This window comes from Aethina tumida, chromosome 3, assembly GCF_024364675.1.
Source record: "Aethina tumida isolate Nest 87 chromosome 3, icAetTumi1.1, whole genome shotgun sequence".
In the NCBI taxonomy this organism is placed as follows: Eukaryota; Metazoa; Arthropoda; class Insecta; order Coleoptera; family Nitidulidae; genus Aethina; species Aethina tumida.
Window position 1 is genome coordinate 4,006,195 of NC_065437.1, and position 16,331 is coordinate 4,022,525.

Genomic DNA, 16,331 nt, shown 5'->3' on the forward strand with positions numbered 1-16,331 from the left:
GATATTTTTTACAGTTAGCTGCTCAAAACTAAAAATTTTATTAAATAAATGTTATTTTACTGCTTAAAATTAAGCATTTAATTAAAATAAATAAATTTTTACTAAAAAAATTGATTGTTTATTATAATCAAAGTAGTATATATCGTTATACTAACAGACTTTTACTACAATTTGGCAATTTGACAATGAAGAGCAATTACAATATATATATAGTATTGTAATTGCTCTGATTTGTGATGAAGCTCGTGTTAAAGAAAATTCTGGACTATGATACATTTGTGTAGATCATTAGTCGTTCACTGAATAAGCAGTTTGTAATTAATACACGATATATGCTTAGAGTGAAATCGTGACCAATCATCACATAATAATTTATTATCCCAATTGCTTACAACTAAAAGTATGACTATATTTTAAAATATCTATAATAAATACTAAAAAGCATTTAGTTAATGAATTCTCAAACAAGCGAAATAATACACGAACATATTTTATACAAGTTACCTAATATATTACACTGATATTTTCAAATAGTTTAATGGAAAAGTAACGTTGTATATCAGGGGTGGCCAGCTCCTTGATAGTCCGAGCCATTTTTCATAATTTGAAATGTTTCGTGTATTATGCAAAAAATGTATTAAAAAAATTTGTTTACTAAAATTATACTTATTGAAAAGTACAAAATATGTGTATTATAATATTAAAAATTAAATATATATTTTACTTCTCTTGATAATTCTGGAATGAAAAGGGAACGGGGGTACATTTATCGAGAGCCACAAATATTCCTTCAAAGAGCCTCAGGTTGGCCACCTTTGCTATATATTAATAAAATCATAAATATCTTAGTTTATATCAATAGGATTAATTTTAGCTCAAACAGATGAGAGAAAAATAAAGAATTTTTTTTCTAATTTTATACATTTTTATTAGTTTTTATAAATAGGGCTATTTTATTTAATTTATGACTAACTGTGATAATAATTTACAAAAACTAAGTTTCTTTAATTTAGTCAATCTCTAATTTTTTTAGCTTAGCGAGAGAGGGTCGCAAAGGATTTTGTTTGCCATTCTGAAGCCGACTGTACATAGTAATATTATTGTGTTTTACTTTACTTTTAATTAATATTGTTAGTAATAAACAATAATTATTTTAATGTACTTAAATTTTACTCAAGATATAAAAATATAATTTCAATTTTTATATACCACTTTATCATTGAAGTAAATTAATCTTTAGTAACGTATAATAGATAATTTATGTATAAATTAACGAATGTTTTATGGTTTTTACTTTCTTAAAACATAGTTTTTATTAAGAACAATTCAAACAATTCGTCAAATTATATATCAACAACAATGTTGAAGATTCGCATCGAGTTCCACATATTCAAGTTTGTGTAACGCTATAAGAAACAGACAAAATCTTGTTTACTTCACTGCTAATGTATTATAAACATGTGGGTCCAAGCAGTTCCGTTCCGATTCAGAAACCGAACCGTGCCGAGTCCAAAGGTGCCGAACGTGTCTCACGAAAATATCAAGTTCAGAGGGGTACGGTTTGCTGAATGGCCACACTGGTGCAGTTTTCAACCATTGTTTTGGTTCGCTGCGACATCTGTGAAGCCATAGCCACATCAAGGCACGAATAGATTTCTTCACTCTTTCATGCTTAATTATCAATAAATATAAATAATGTATTTGTTATCAAATTAGTAAATATTTAAATATTAAGTGTGACGTTTCAATGATATTTATTAATTGAGTAAAATAAGTACAACGAAAGTTCCAGAAGTTCTCATCTAGAGAAGTACCCATTTTATAAGCTCATATTTCAAATTTGAAAAGGCTGATGTGTTTAATATTTGTATGACAGCCTTGAATAATAAACTTTCCAGTGAATTTGTAAAATGGAATATGAATTATATGATAAAATCACACGATTAAAGTGAGTTGAAGAAATAGTTAGGTTAGGTTGGGTTAGAATAGGATTGCAAAGAGGTCCATAAAACTAGTAAATACTTTGTGATAAAAAGTATTTATCTTTATTTATTTTAATTCATACAAGAAATTTTAAGCATTTTGTTGTCTGTCCTGCAACCATCCATTAATATGTCTCAATTTCTGTTAGGTCAAGTACTTCTAGGACTCCGTATGCACAGAAACCAGTTAAAAAATTAAAAATAATTTGTTTTAGTCTTATTTCAACTTCCAATGACTTTATTTCTTATAATTTAATTGTGTAATAAGTAGGAGGAAAGTCTTACAAGTATCCGTCTTAGAAGTACCCATTTTATAAGCTCATATTTCAATGTTGAAAACAGGTGTTTAGAATCGGTGTGACAGCCTTTAATAAAAACTTTTTCAGTGAATTTGCCAAACGGGATATGAATTATATGACACAATCACACTATTAAAGTGAGTTGAAAGAAAAGTTAGGTTAGGTTAGGTCGGAGTAGACTTTTAAAGAGGCCAATAAATAAATACAAAATACGAGGTAATAAAAAGTATTTGTCATCTTTATTTCTTGTAAAATTTCTCAAGATGTTTTAAGAATGTTGTTGTCCCGCTACCATCCTGCAAAATGTCTCAATTCCTGTTGATTCAAGTACTTCTGGGACTCCATATGCACAGAAACAAGTATAAAAATGGAAAATGATTAGTTTTAGTCTTATTTTAACTTCCAGTGACTGTATTTCTTATAATTGAATAGACAATTAAAATATTTTATATCCAGTAAGTTTGATAATTTTATTTCTTTTTTAATATTGAAATTAATTAAAATCCTGAATCACAGAAATAAATATATATTGTTATAAATAAAATATATCATGCACTTAAAAAATTAAATTTGTAAACTAGTTAAGTAATTTAATTATCCTTGTCGAATATTTAGACTTCAATTAACTACAAATTAAGAATTAATCTATATAATGTTACCACTAATTAATTAGTTAAGGACGACAAATATTGGGATAGGTTGGGTAACAAAGTATGACAAAATACTTATAAATGTATTTAATACAAAATAAAGTCCTACAAACGAAGAAGAACATTGTACTCAACATACGCTAATAATAAAATAAAAACATAACAATACTTATCACAATATATCTTATATAAATTTGCGAGCGTCAATGACGGTCAATAAAAAGTAAAGCGAAATTTTAATTGACTAGAATATGATTTTTTTTGCTTTTCAAGTTTCTTAACACACAGAATATCAATGACTTATTGGCACATGTTTTATTAGATATGTTTTTGCGTTAAAGAATCTTATTTTGAAAGCACTTAAGCACATTGCTTTCAAAAACAGACCGTTGTAGTAATATTCTTGGTATGCATGTTTTAGAAAATAGTAAATTTAATACAGTGTTTGGATAATAAACATCAAAGTATTTGATATGTCAAGTTTAAATAAGTATTATGAATTTGTCCCAATTAATTAAGTAGTAAGACTTATTGTCTGGTCATTATTTACATTTTTCATTTAATGCAACCTTCCTGCTTGTAATGCTTAGTAAATTTTATATATAATAATTTAGTAATAGCTAAATAAATCATGTGTTTCAGCCTTGATTAATAAAACTACATATTTTTAAGTACAATCAAAATAAAGTACAATCGTCGACACTCTTAAACCTACTGTCACTTTTTAAAAATGCATTATCCTTAATATCGAAATTCTGTGTGTAGTTATATCTAAAAAGTTACTTTAATACTGTTAAAACTTGTGCTGGACAATCTATATCAGTGCATTTTTCCCCTATATGAAATATAAATAGAACAACGAATAAAACCAGAGTAGAAACAAGTACTTAGGCCAGTACATACAAAAAACAATTATCACATAAATAAAAAGGGTATCAAACCTAAACGATCTTCTCCTGTGACTGCTGCAAACTGGAACAGTAGTGCAGCATCAGAACCGAAAGCCCCTGCACCTTAGCGTCAGCCTGTCCCATTAAAAAGGCAATTTTAGCCTTCTCCATTTCCGACTCCTCAGCACCCATTTTCTTCGTCAGCTCCATGTGCTCCATCGTCACTTTATCCAGGGTTTTCTTCAACTCAGCCATCTAATACATAAGTCATATCAAGTAAAATTACAATTTCGTTGTGGGACTCACCATGAGATTGATTTTATCCACCCGCTCCTCGTGCGAGATGTTCGTGTACAGCTGCCGGCCCGTCTCCTTGGCGGAGTCCATGAGACATTCGTCCGGGGGACACTGCATCACTTGTTCCAGGAGCTTGTTGACGCAGTCGGACGCCTCGGCCGGGTTGCGTTGCACCTCGTCGAGCACGGCGGGGCAGAGGGCGAAGGGATTGACCACCACCAGCGACTGTTTGCGGCTGGGCGTGCGCTGCGGGGACGGTGGCAAGCTGCGGGACACGTTCGACACCGAATGGGAACCTAGAAATTAAAATTTTGAGTTTTAAACCTTTAAAAATAAAAATATAATAAGATTTTAATGTACTAAAAAGACTTAAAAGAAGTTTAAGTAACATTAAAGACAAGAACAAAGCTCAAACCTTTAAAGTTTTCTACAGTTTTAAAGTATTAAATGGACTGATAAAATTTATGTTATACCTGGAATGGCGAGGTTGTTGACGCTGTTCACTCGTTTCAAATTATTAGGAGTTTTGGCGTCACCGTTTTCGGACAACTCGTCACACGTTTCCGCCATAGTGATGTCCGGCTGGAGGACACCCTCCGAGCTGTCGCTGCGCATGCTGTTACTCTCGCTGGGGTTGCAGCTGCTGCTCATCTGACATTTGACTATGCACTTCTTGTGGCAACACATGCCGCACTGTCTGCACTGTACCGCATCTTTCAGCCAAATCTAAAAATTACATTGTATATTATTCAAATTATACGGTTCTTACAAGGCACCTTTTTAGAACAGAAGTCGCAGTGAGTGGTGCGATGGAACTGCGTCCGTACAAAGTCGTGCTTGAGCGTCCCACCCAGCTCAGTCGGTTTGACTGCGTCCAAATTAACTGCGGACATTTTCCTCTTCAGTTCGATGTCGTCGTCGTGCGACCACACGAAGCTGAGCAACACGTCCCCATAGCAGAAGACGTGCTCGAAACCCGAGTGCGTGAGCAGAGGATGCGTCTGATTGTTGGGCACGATGTTGGTGGGCGGCAGGAACGAGTAACACCTTATGTAGTGTCCCAGCACGCTGTTACAACACTCGTTCAGTATGTGACTCAGGGGTATGTTGGTGTAGCCCAATAGGACGTCCTTGTCGTCGGCGACGGTGCCCCAGACGTTGATGTTGAGGTACTTGGCTCCCTCCTTCAGGTTGAACTGATAGTCGTCGTTGAATTGCAGCACGGACGACGACAGCATCTCCTTACCCTTGTGGACCTCAGTCAGACTTAAAATCTCAGTGTTGACGCCCTCCAGGTCAGTTTTAATGATCTCCGGCAGCTCGCAGATGGAATGTTTCTTCGAAGACAAGCTGAGGGGTACGGTAATAGTGTGGGGCTTCAGGTGGGTGTGTTGAGGCGTGCTGGGGGTGCTGGAAGTGGGCGTGTTTTTGGCGCTGTTCTCGCTCGAAGGTCGTTCGGTTATCGACGTCTTGCGCTTGCGCAGACTGAAGTTGCCTATAGTTTGCGCCAGCTTGGACATGTTCTCGTTCGTGGGTATGATTTTAGGCACCCTGTCGGACGACTTGAGTCTCTCCAAGTTGGTTAAGCACTTCGACTTTTTGACGTCGTCCTTTTTGTCCACGATCACGAAAGTGTCTTGTTCGGTTTGGGTCAGTTCCGGGTCCTCGTCCAGCGACGTGTTGGACACCTTCATCTCGGTGTCGTCGTTGTACTTGTTCTTCAGCACGTAATTGTCGGCCACCCTTTCCACGCGTAAGGTAATGCTGGTGGTGGAGATAGATTTTATAAACTTGGCGACTTGTGGTACGGTGGTGACCGACTTGTTTTCGACAGCCAGGACAACGTCGCCGGCTCTTAGACCCGATTTGTAGGCGCTGCTGTTGGCAGCCACGCTGTCAATCAGTACCATACCCTGCTCCTGCTTAAAAATGACACCCAGGTGTACTTGTCGTAGTTTTGTCATGGTTACTTCTAGTATCATGTAAAAGGATTCATCCTTTTGATATAACGAGATCCAAGGTATGGTGTCTGTAAAGTTAAGCTTTATTTAACTAATTTGTCCACAGTTACATCTCAAATTTACCAATAGCAAAGGTGCAATAAATATGTTGAATCCCTGCTGGCAAAGACAACCTGGAAACCTCAACGCAGGCAACTTCAAGATGCCCCTGGGGCACTATTTCACTGTCTTCTGTGTCCAGTTGACTTGGATCCGTCTTTACAAAGAATGGTTTATATCTACAACAAATAAGGTGTTTCAAATTAATTCAGGACAATGAATATTTTAATAATTTACCGAATTTTATAATTGGGCAAAGTGTGCTTGCGTTTTATGGCCTTCTTTATTTGATTTACTATCAAATTTGTTATGTTTGATTGAAGCTGGCGTCCTTGGAAGTGTGATTCAACAGCTAGGTCTAAAATAGGATCATTGTAGAAACTAAACGACCAGTGTGTGTATGGTTCTCTAGAAAACTGTAGTCTAGCAATGCCACTAATTTTTTTCACTGTAACAAACATGTTATATTTAAATTTAATCATAAACTTGGTGAATTAAAGTGTAATTTATCATACCTGTTATAGATAAGTAAGCATTTTTTCCGAATTTCATTTTGGCATCCACACTAAGCATAAAATTGCCTGTATAGTCAAGATTTAGGCACAAACTAACTTTATCAATGTGACCTTCTTTTTTGTCCAGTTTAACATTGTCAAGAGTAATGTCTTTAATGTCAGGAAACTCATTACCTAAATACATGTCTTTAATCTGGAAAATCATTAATAATATTTACATTATAGTTATTTTAAGAAATTGTTTGTTTACATACACTTATGCTTTCAAAGAACTTTCCAATGGTGGTTTTTGTCAACAATTCATCGAATTCCAAGCTTAATTTTTTGTAAAGCCACCTTTTAATGTACTCAGAATGTCTAAGTTCATGAAATAAAAACTGTAAAACTAAACTTATTGGCAAACTACAATTTTTAACTTTTTCATTGTCATCATTTTCTAGTTGTTTCTTTAAAGCCTGAAAGGAAAACAATAAACAACAATTGAAGGGAAAACATGAATTAATGGTTACCTCTGGTAAACTATAATCAATAGAGTTGCGCCTCCCCAAAGGTTTAGCCTCAGGAGATCTCCTCAAATATACATACAAAATATAATATTGTATACATAATGTTAATATAATTCCAAATAATACTGAAACGCATATCAACAGAAATATCGCGAAAAAGTCCATGTTTAAAATATCACAATTACTATTAGACCGTAGGAATGTTACCTAAAATATGTTTGGGAAACCAATTAATTTCAATTAGTTTACATTTTTGTTTCTAGCTGTTTTCTTGTCAAATTCTTAATAAACGTCAGATTTGACAGTTGGAAAGGAAACTTTGGGTCTCACTCAGTGCTAGTTCCTCTATCGTTTTATAGGTGACACTGAGTTTCAACAACAGTAGCCCCGCATTTTGACTTAATTATTTTATTTTGTAGGTTGGGATTTGTGTTAAAGGCAAATAAAATAAAATTGTGGCATATAAACATTTAATAAATAATTATAACACGATAATACCTATAGTTACCCTTATTCGTGCTGCAATTTATTCCACTTATTCATAGATGACTCTGGCAAATTTATAACACGAACTGTCACTTTTGAATTTGTAGTTGTTGTTAACCTGCAATTATGGTAACGATTTATTAAACCAAGTTCATTTTCAAAATAATCACAGTAAAATGACAAGTCGTCGATCTGTCTATGATGAAACACCAACGGAGATACCTAGCCTACCTCCTTTGTATCGATACCCTGAATGGTACAAGGAAAGACTGATCAAACAACAAAATGAATTAGAAAAATATGCCATGGAAGCCAAGGAATTCAGCAAAAACATGGATCAGTAAGGCAATTTATTTGCTTAAATTAAATAATTTTATATAATTAATTTCTAGGAATAGTAAACGATTATCTGAAATGGAATTTGATGAAGAAGAAGTTCTTACACCTGAACAAAAGGAGTTTTTTACCAATTTAGTGAATGGAAAACAGTACATTGAAGAAGTCAAGAATCTCATAAATAGAATTGAAATAAAAATGGAAGAAGAAAAAATGGAAGCAATACGATTAAAAAAGTCTTGTCAAAATATTAGATTGGATATGTAAAAATATTAACTTGATTAATGGATAAAAAAATGTTTCATATTCTATTTTATTTCTGCAAAATATTTCAATTTATTGAGTATAAAGTATAAAAAGGCAATATTTTTGTATACATGGCAATTAATAGAACATAAAATGTAAAACGTGCATAATAATAATTTTCACCTAGCCAAGTACAATTTCATTTTAAATACTACATTAAAAATGTTATAGGCAGCATTTTTATGTAGCTCAATACAAACATGACAAACTTGCCCCCGATGAAAACTTTAAGGAAGTCAAATTGGCGAATGTTTCTATTAAATAATGTTAAACATAATTGAGGTTTATATCTTAAGCAATATGTATAAATATTACTACTGAAACAATTACATATACTGTACAATTTAAGTCTCTACTAATTAATTCAATCATATCTTACCACCGTTCTGCTGTGTGTTTTAACACCACAGATGATGTTATCAAGAAAATTACATTATCCACTGAATTGGTTGCAACCTTAAACAAAAATCAGTTAAACACAAACCAGCGTCCATATTACAAATAATTTATCAACTGAATGTCACTTCTTTATCAGATTAAACGATTTTCTTTTATGGTGCTTTCTCTCCTTCGCCGCTATGTATTCTTTCCTACTGGCACTTGACCTCAACTCCAGTATGGCATTGATCTTTTGCACCACGTCAATGGCTGTGGCATTGTCGGCCTCGAACTCGTACTGCTTAAAACTGGCCGAGGACTGGAGGACAGGAGGGAAACCAGAAACTACAACAAACCACCATCACACCAGTCTTACTAATTTGTTACAGTCCTTACCGCCGCTTCCGTAACTCGAGTCAACAGAACTGGAACCACCAAAGGAAAGACTGTAGACGATTTTGAAGCTGGTCCTGTTAGTTTTGACGTCGGTTATCTCGCACCAGGCTATCGTGTCCATGTGGTGGCTAATGGCCTTTTGTTTCATGGAGAAGTTGAAGGTGGAGTTCTTCTGTTGGATGGGGTCTATTTCGATTTTTTCCCCGCTTATACCTAGGTGGATTTCCACAGTGGTCCTCAGCTTGTTTATCACCTTGAACACCCTGTATGACTGGTACAAAGGGGCCTCCATGGCTTTATTGTGAACATCTATTAGTATCATGTTTTGTATCTTCTTTGACTCCTCCAGTTTTGTATCTGAAAGGTGGACACAGTGAGTAACAACAATAAAGTAAAGCAATAGAGTGGCACCTCTTAAAGTTTTCTTCTTGTCAAATGAAGGCCCTACAGCAATCACTTGGCTGTTATCGAAAGACACCGTTTTTGTATCCTTGTGCTCCACCAACCCGAGGCAGTTAAACATGAACTTGTTGACGCACTCCTTGGGACTCAAACAAGGGAAATCCCGGTCTACTTCGCCGTCCTCCTCCGTTATATAAAGACCGTAACTGCTGATGTCTTTTAACGGCACTTCCGGATATTTGGTGCTGGAATTTGAGAGTTCAGTGTGTTGACCCTATAAGTTAGTTGTGGCACCCACCTCATTTGCAACAAAATCAATCCAATGAGGTCTTCTATGGTGACGGAGGAGATGCAACACACGTGCAGTGGATAATTACGTTTACTTTCCGGTAACATCGTCAGGAAGATTTTGTACTTTCTGGTCTGTATATTGACTTGTCCGCTACCATCACATTTGGCGTATTCAATGTATGGGTTAACGGGCAAGTTATTATACTTCTGCAACATCTCACTCACAAGGGACTTTTTGTTCTCGATTTTGATCTGGCTTATGTCCCGTTTCACGAACAATTCATCGAGGTACTCCTGCGGTACCGACTTATTGGTCTCCCACTTAATGTGTTGCATTTTGGTCGACGTTTTATTGGGGTCGATTTTGTCTAATTGTGCTGCTGTGTTGGATCTTTCTCGAATACCTAAGTTGTATTCTGTTTCAATGTCGTACGACTCTGACTCTAATTCATCCTCTTCGTCTTCACTGTCTTCCAGTTGATCTGGATATTCTTCTTTCGATAAGATGTGCTTCTTTATGTCCTTTGTTTCCCCTGTCATTACCAATTCACATTGTCCTGTAATTAAATATATAAAAAAATGAGGGAAAATATTGAAACTAAAATAAATATTTTGATTATATTAAAGCAGATCATAGTTATTTTGACTTAATACAACATTCCTTGCTATTAATTATAAATTAAATTGTTGATATTCAATATAAAACATATCCCAAATATATATTTGTTTCTGTTATTCATCTTTCAATCCATTTCAAAGTGGATTAGGCATAATAGTACACATTTTCAGAACTAATACAGTACAACTACTGAACTACAACAGTTCAATATAATTTAATAAAATCTAAATAAGCTTCACAATTTATATTATCTGACTTTGAATTACGTTAACAACTAACTATTACAAGCATGTATATTAAACAAACACTTTGAATAAATGATTTTTTATTAAATAATAACCTGTATCATCTGTTGTTATGAATGAATTTCGTATATGAGATAACAGCCAGAAACTGTTATCGTACAAAGCCATCCTAAGTAACTATAAGTCCGACACACTCTATTTTAACAACTTAAAACAATCGAATCCACCCACATCACCAAAATCAACAACTTATTTTTTGATCTGTCAACTGGACATTTGTAAGAGGCGTCGCGTGTTGCCTACAGCGGAACAGTGTAAACATGACAATCAGCTGTTAAACGATATACTATCGGAAGTCCTGTTTTGCTGTTGGCTCAGTCACCCGCACGAATGTGCCACTAGTACTACGTGACCGCAACAGCGTGACAATGAAGAATGCCTTTTTCTGGGGCACGGACGTCGGAACGTACTTGTTCAAGGGGTTGGAGATCAACTCGGTCGGGGGGCTGGTGGTGCTGTGCTTGCTGGTCACGTTGATGTCGTTCGTGTTCGAGTACTTGAGGTTCTTGCAGACGAAGCACAGACAAAAGGAGCTGATTTTGCGCTCCAAGCAGCTCAAGCAGATCTGTACGACTGAGAGTGCCAGTCTGATTAGGGGCAATGTCGATGAGAGGAACCCCTTGAACATCACTTACAGATACAGGTATTAATATTTATAGGTAAGTCAATGAATGTTTACAGTGTGGTTGTTTTAGGGCCATGCTTTTTGGCACCGAAGTATGCCTGTGGTTGCTGTCTCAAAATTTGGGGTATATTTTAATGTTGACTGTTATGGTTTATGACGCGTGGATTTTGGTGGCCGCCGTTATAGGAGGCGGAATAGGATATCTTATTTTTGGACAGAAGTTTATGAAGATCAATCTACAGAATTGTCAGATTATCAGAGACACTTTTTGTACACAAATATGTGGGGAGTTAGGTAAAGTTAAGCATGTTTAAATTATTTATCTGTTATTACTAATACTTGGAATTACTCATGTTTCCTGGTATAAATCAATTTTACATAGTTTGTGTATGAAGCAATAAATTTCTTATCACTTCTAAAGTAAAAATGATCAAAATTGTTTATATCAATGTATTTTGTGATAAAAATAAGTTATCTAATACACTCACAAATATCATGTTACTATAAATCTTTGCAACCACATATCTCAATGAAATATTAATAAATATTTCTACAAATATAAAACTTATAGTTTTACTATAAAATTAAATTAAATTAATTATTATTCATGCCAACTTTATGTTTCTTAGCTCGTTCAATCACCAAAGAGCCTCAGTCCTCGACAAACCCCAATGACCCACAATAAACCTAATATCCTTTGATCCTGACTCCCATCACATGGAATCCTTGTAAGTATTCACAAAATAATGTGAAGAAAATTCTGAATAAATTTTGTCTCAGTAATCTGTTTTTATATTAATTAGTGTAAAATAAATATAAGGTAATTTAACACCAACACCATTTTACATACGTTCATGCTAAATTACCTACGTATTGATATGATGATATCAACTGACATTGAATTAGACTCATTTACATAAAGTAAAATACCCAATAATATCGTTTATTATAGTATTATTTTAAACTTTTGTTTAAAGTTAGGACTTTTCTATTGAATAATTTACAGGGCAAGAGGAAAGAGATGGAGAGTCAACTCCAACATTGGAAGGTCCATCTACATCACATGGCAGCCGTGACTTGGATGTTGGACCTGTAACAACTTCAGTCAGTGTTCATGCAACTTGTCACTAGTACTTCGTGGTACTCGTTATATTTAACATGTATGGTCTGGTTTCTTTGTTTTTCAAAGTAGAATTGTTGTTTATTTGATAATGTGTAAATTTAGCGAGTACTTTAGAAGGAATAATAAATATTGTGATATATTATAAATATTTCAGTTTAATCTTGTTATGTTAATTAAAATTTAATATTTGTTATGATTATAAATGCTCATATTACATAAAGATACATATTTAAAATATACATTTTTACGTACTTACTTATTTTATTAATATTGTTATTTATTGTCAATTCTTAATGACTATGAAGAGTTTTTAACAGATTAAAATGCCCAATATAATATATGAAGACTGTTATCTATCAAATTTTAAGTGACCTTGAATTAGTCTCCCTGTTTCTTCAAAGATGGCAGTGCATGAAATTTCTTTTGGTAATTCACCGGAAAGTTGATTACAGTACTGAAATAATAAATAATTTTTAAACATCTATATGTACTAATTTTGCTCAAAAAATACAAAAATTGAATCTTTACCCAAACTATTTAGCGGCAGTGTTTATATTGTACAAAAATAAATACATACATAATATATGAAATATTAGTTAGATTGTAATAATAAATAATTTTTAAACATCTTATTTGTACAAATTTTGCCCAAAAATACAGAAATTGGAACATTACCCAAACGATTTAGACGTAGAATTTATATTGCTCAAATATAAATAAAAATGTATGGAAAATTGGTTATATAAATGAAGATTTTAATTTGATTTTTGTTAAGCTATGTTATCATTACCATTACTATTTATTTTTGATTACACTTATTTAACAATAATAATATGTGGTTTGCCATTTGACTGAATAATAAAACAAAAGTGCTAAAAATAATGTGTATATTACAATTTTTAATACCCCTCTTTTATTTTTAATAAATGCATTACGAAATACATTGCTAAAAATGCCCAATATATTAAATTGAGACTGTTATCTAACAATTTTAAGTGACCTTGAATAAGTCTCACTTTTTCTTCAAAGATGGCAGTAGCAGTCCTCCGTGCATGAAATTTCTACCGGTAATTCACCGGTGGGGTATATATAGTACTGAATAATCAATAATTTTTAAACATCTTATATGTACAAGTTTTGCTCAGAAAATACAAAAATTGAATCATTACTCAAATCATTTAGACGTTGTGTTTATAAATACATACATACATAAAAATGTATGAAAAATTAGTTATATTAATGAAAATTTTAATTATTTTGTATTAAATAATTTTAAAAATCTTATATATACAAATTTTGTTCAAAAAATACAGAAGCTGAATTATTACCCAAACGATTTAGACGTAATGTTTACATTGTTCAAAAATAAATGAAAATGTATGAAAAATTAGTTACATTAATAAAATTTTGATTATTTTGTAATAATAAATAATTTTTATACATCTTATATGTACAACATTTGCTCAAAAATACAGAAATTGAAACATTACCCACACGATTTAGACGAATTATTCAAATATAAATAAAAATGTGTGGAAAAATTAGTTTTGATTTTTGTTAAGCAATGTTATCATTACATGACAAGTTTATATCACAGATAACAATTTAAACGACAACAACAATATACAAGTCATTTATTCTACATCATTACAAATTATAAACCAATTTATTCTTAAATTATCTCCTTAGGGTGTCCCGTACTGTTTATTCTTAAACGGTACATTCCTTGCGTCTATTGTAGGTCGGCCACCACTTATTTAAATATCAACAAAATGAGTGACAAACGTGAGTTTACAGTAGAAAACAAACATGTGCTCCAAAGCAGCATTTTTAATTCAACTTTGAGAGACTGGCAAAGTTTAAAATGTGAAATTAGTGCCAGCAATTTAATGTACCCAATATTCCTAGTGTAAGTGAGGTTATGGTGTGGTAAATATTAAGTAAAAATCATGAAATTTTCAGTGAAGATGATGAAGCAGTTCAACCAATACATAGTATGCCGGGAGTCTCGAGATATGGGTTGAACAAATTAAGAAGTCACCTGGAAACACTGGTTAAAAAAGGTTTAAAATCCATCCTGTTGTTCGGTGTCATTGACAAGTTACCCAAGGTTTGTATTATGTAATTATTCTTTGAATGTTTGGGAATTAATTTTAATCATTTTAGGATGAATACGGCACCCACGCAGACAGTCAACAGAACCCAGTGGTCAGGGCTTTGCCAGTGCTCAGGAAATGGTTTCCTGAATTAACAATAGCTTGTGATGTGTGTCTGTGTCCGTACACTGAAAGTGGCCACTGCGGCATTTTGTTCAATGATGGAACAATCAATAATCCCGCTAGTCTCAAACGAATTGCAGAAATTGCTTTGGCCTATGCCACTGCAGGTAAGACTATTTGTATTTATAATAATTATAATATATACTCGACTGTAATGAAAGAAGTTTAAAAAGACCCTATTTTGTACAGGTGCTCATATAGTGGCCCCCTCAGACATGATGGACGGCCGAATAGGCGCCATAAAAGCAGCCCTACGCCAGAAAAACCTCCTGAACAAAGTGGCTGTGCTCTCCTACACAGCCAAGTTCGCCTCCAACTTTTACGGACCCTTCAGGGACGCAGCCAAGTCGAAGCCTGCCTTCGGCGATCGTAAGTGCTATCAGTTGCCCAGCAGCAGTTCCGGGTTGGCTATGAGGGCGGCTGACCGTGATGTGGCCGAAGGTGCGGATATGCTGATGGTCAAGCCCGTTATGGCTTACATGGACGTGCTGAAGGAGATCAAGGATAAGTATCCGCAGTATCCGATGTTCGTGTACCAAGTCTCAGGGGAGTATTCCATGATCCATCATGCAGCCAAAGAAGGGGCCTTCGATATGAAGCTTGCGTTGACGGAAATTCTGATGTCACTTAGGAGAGCAGGTAATTTAACAAAAAGACCATACTTTTATAAATTAGAGCAAAAAAATGTGTTTTAAAATTACTTTGATCATGGTATTCCTGAAAATTTTGTGCCAAACATTATGAAAATTCATCAAAAAACATTATAAACATAAAATTCTATAGGAAACTTCAAAAAATTATTAAAATTCTTCTGGGAACCTCACAAACTACATTAACCCATTTCTTCATAACAATCAGAATGTACTTTAATAATTCACTTTGTTTTAGGTGCTGACGTTATAATCACATATTTCACACCCACAATTTTAGATTGGATTAAAACAAGGAGCAAACTGTAAAGTATTTTGTTAATTTACAATTAGTATAATTATATTTGAGGTGATTGTCTTAGGCTCTCTTACTTGTTGATAAGTGGTGTCTGTATGATTGTTAATATATACAATGTTACAAATACTTGTTTTATTTATGAATGAAATGAATATTTGAGCTTAGAATTTTGATAGAATTTAGCTTATTTTTGTACTTAAGGTTTTATTAAAATATTCTTTAATTCTAGATTATTTTAACATTAATTAAATTACTGGAGGAAATTCAAGGTTTGTAGTATAGTAAAGTTATAGTTGATGTAATTTTTAAAGCAAAAATTGAAGGAAAAGAACAAATAATATGTCAGTTTCGTAGTAAAATATATGTATATGTGAAATGTATTCTATTAAAAATATATCAAGAAAATTAAGCTATTAAGACAAATTCGTCAATTCTATAATGGGAATCTAAAAATTACTAAATTTCTGTTCCCAAACTATTATAATATTGTTGTCACATGTGTGGTGTTTGTATGATTGTTAATATATTCAATGCCATAAATATTTGTTTTATTTATAATTGAAAAGAATATCTGAGTTTAAAATTTTGTTTAATTGTCGATTATTTTAAAATAAATTAAATTCCAGGAGGTAATTTAA

General features: G+C 33.4%; 5 protein-coding genes and 1 long non-coding RNA gene across 7 annotated transcripts; 4 read left to right on the plus strand and 2 right to left on the minus strand.

Annotated features, from left to right (window-relative positions):
- The first annotated feature begins 2,390 nt into the window (after positions 1-2,390).
- On the plus strand, positions 2,391-2,740 carry LOC126264777 (uncharacterized). The gene is made up of 2 exons (XR_007547421.1): positions 2,391-2,497; positions 2,545-2,740. It is a non-coding gene; the product is annotated as an uncharacterized LOC126264777 (long non-coding RNA).
- Positions 2,741-3,003: 263 nt separating this feature from the next.
- On the minus strand, positions 3,004-7,532 carry LOC109602928 (PDZ domain-containing protein 8). Its single transcript, XM_020019371.2, has 9 exons — positions 7,203-7,532; positions 6,948-7,148; positions 6,694-6,886; positions 6,416-6,626; positions 6,203-6,357; positions 4,895-6,147; positions 4,592-4,844; positions 4,128-4,414; positions 3,004-4,076 (listed from the first exon to the last, which is right to left on the minus strand). Exons 1-9 carry the CDS (start codon positions 7,362-7,364, stop codon positions 3,873-3,875), a joined length of 2,919 nt encoding a protein of 972 aa, XP_019874930.2. The 5' UTR covers positions 7,365-7,532; the 3' UTR covers positions 3,004-3,872.
- A 260-nt stretch (positions 7,533-7,792) lies between these two features.
- Positions 7,793-8,323, plus strand: LOC126264776 (uncharacterized). The gene is made up of 2 exons (XM_049964061.1): positions 7,793-8,025; positions 8,078-8,323. The coding sequence occupies exons 1-2, from the start codon at positions 7,862-7,864 to the stop codon at positions 8,286-8,288; spliced, it is 375 nt and encodes a 124-aa protein (XP_049820018.1). The 5' UTR covers positions 7,793-7,861; the 3' UTR covers positions 8,289-8,323.
- LOC109602929 (stress-activated map kinase-interacting protein 1) lies at positions 8,317-10,894 on the minus strand. Its single transcript, XM_020019372.2, has 5 exons — positions 10,754-10,894; positions 9,802-10,351; positions 9,513-9,748; positions 9,102-9,458; positions 8,317-9,050 (listed from the first exon to the last, which is right to left on the minus strand). Exons 1-5 carry the CDS (start codon positions 10,824-10,826, stop codon positions 8,848-8,850), a joined length of 1,419 nt encoding a protein of 472 aa, XP_019874931.1. The 5' UTR covers positions 10,827-10,894; the 3' UTR covers positions 8,317-8,847.
- Positions 10,895-11,052: 158 nt separating this feature from the next.
- Positions 11,053-12,717, plus strand: LOC109602927 (probable low affinity copper uptake protein 2). 2 transcript variants are annotated; one of them, XM_049964060.1, is made up of 4 exons: positions 11,053-11,361; positions 11,414-11,637; positions 11,973-12,071; positions 12,350-12,489. In XM_049964060.1, exons 1-3 carry the CDS (start codon positions 11,087-11,089, stop codon positions 12,026-12,028), a joined length of 555 nt encoding a protein of 184 aa, XP_049820017.1. In that variant the 5' UTR covers positions 11,053-11,086; the 3' UTR covers positions 12,029-12,071; positions 12,350-12,489. The 2 variants fall into 2 exon arrangements, with proteins under 2 accessions (XP_049820017.1, XP_049820016.1); XM_049964059.1 differs by lacking the exon at positions 11,973-12,071 and having other exon boundaries at positions 12,350-12,717.
- Positions 12,718-14,085: 1,368 nt separating this feature from the next.
- LOC109602924 (delta-aminolevulinic acid dehydratase) lies at positions 14,086-15,817 on the plus strand. Its single transcript, XM_020019368.2, has 5 exons — positions 14,086-14,375; positions 14,429-14,576; positions 14,633-14,852; positions 14,935-15,384; positions 15,634-15,817. Exons 1-5 carry the CDS (start codon positions 14,239-14,241, stop codon positions 15,702-15,704), a joined length of 1,026 nt encoding a protein of 341 aa, XP_019874927.2. The 5' UTR covers positions 14,086-14,238; the 3' UTR covers positions 15,705-15,817.
- The last annotated feature ends 514 nt before the right edge of the window (positions 15,818-16,331 follow it).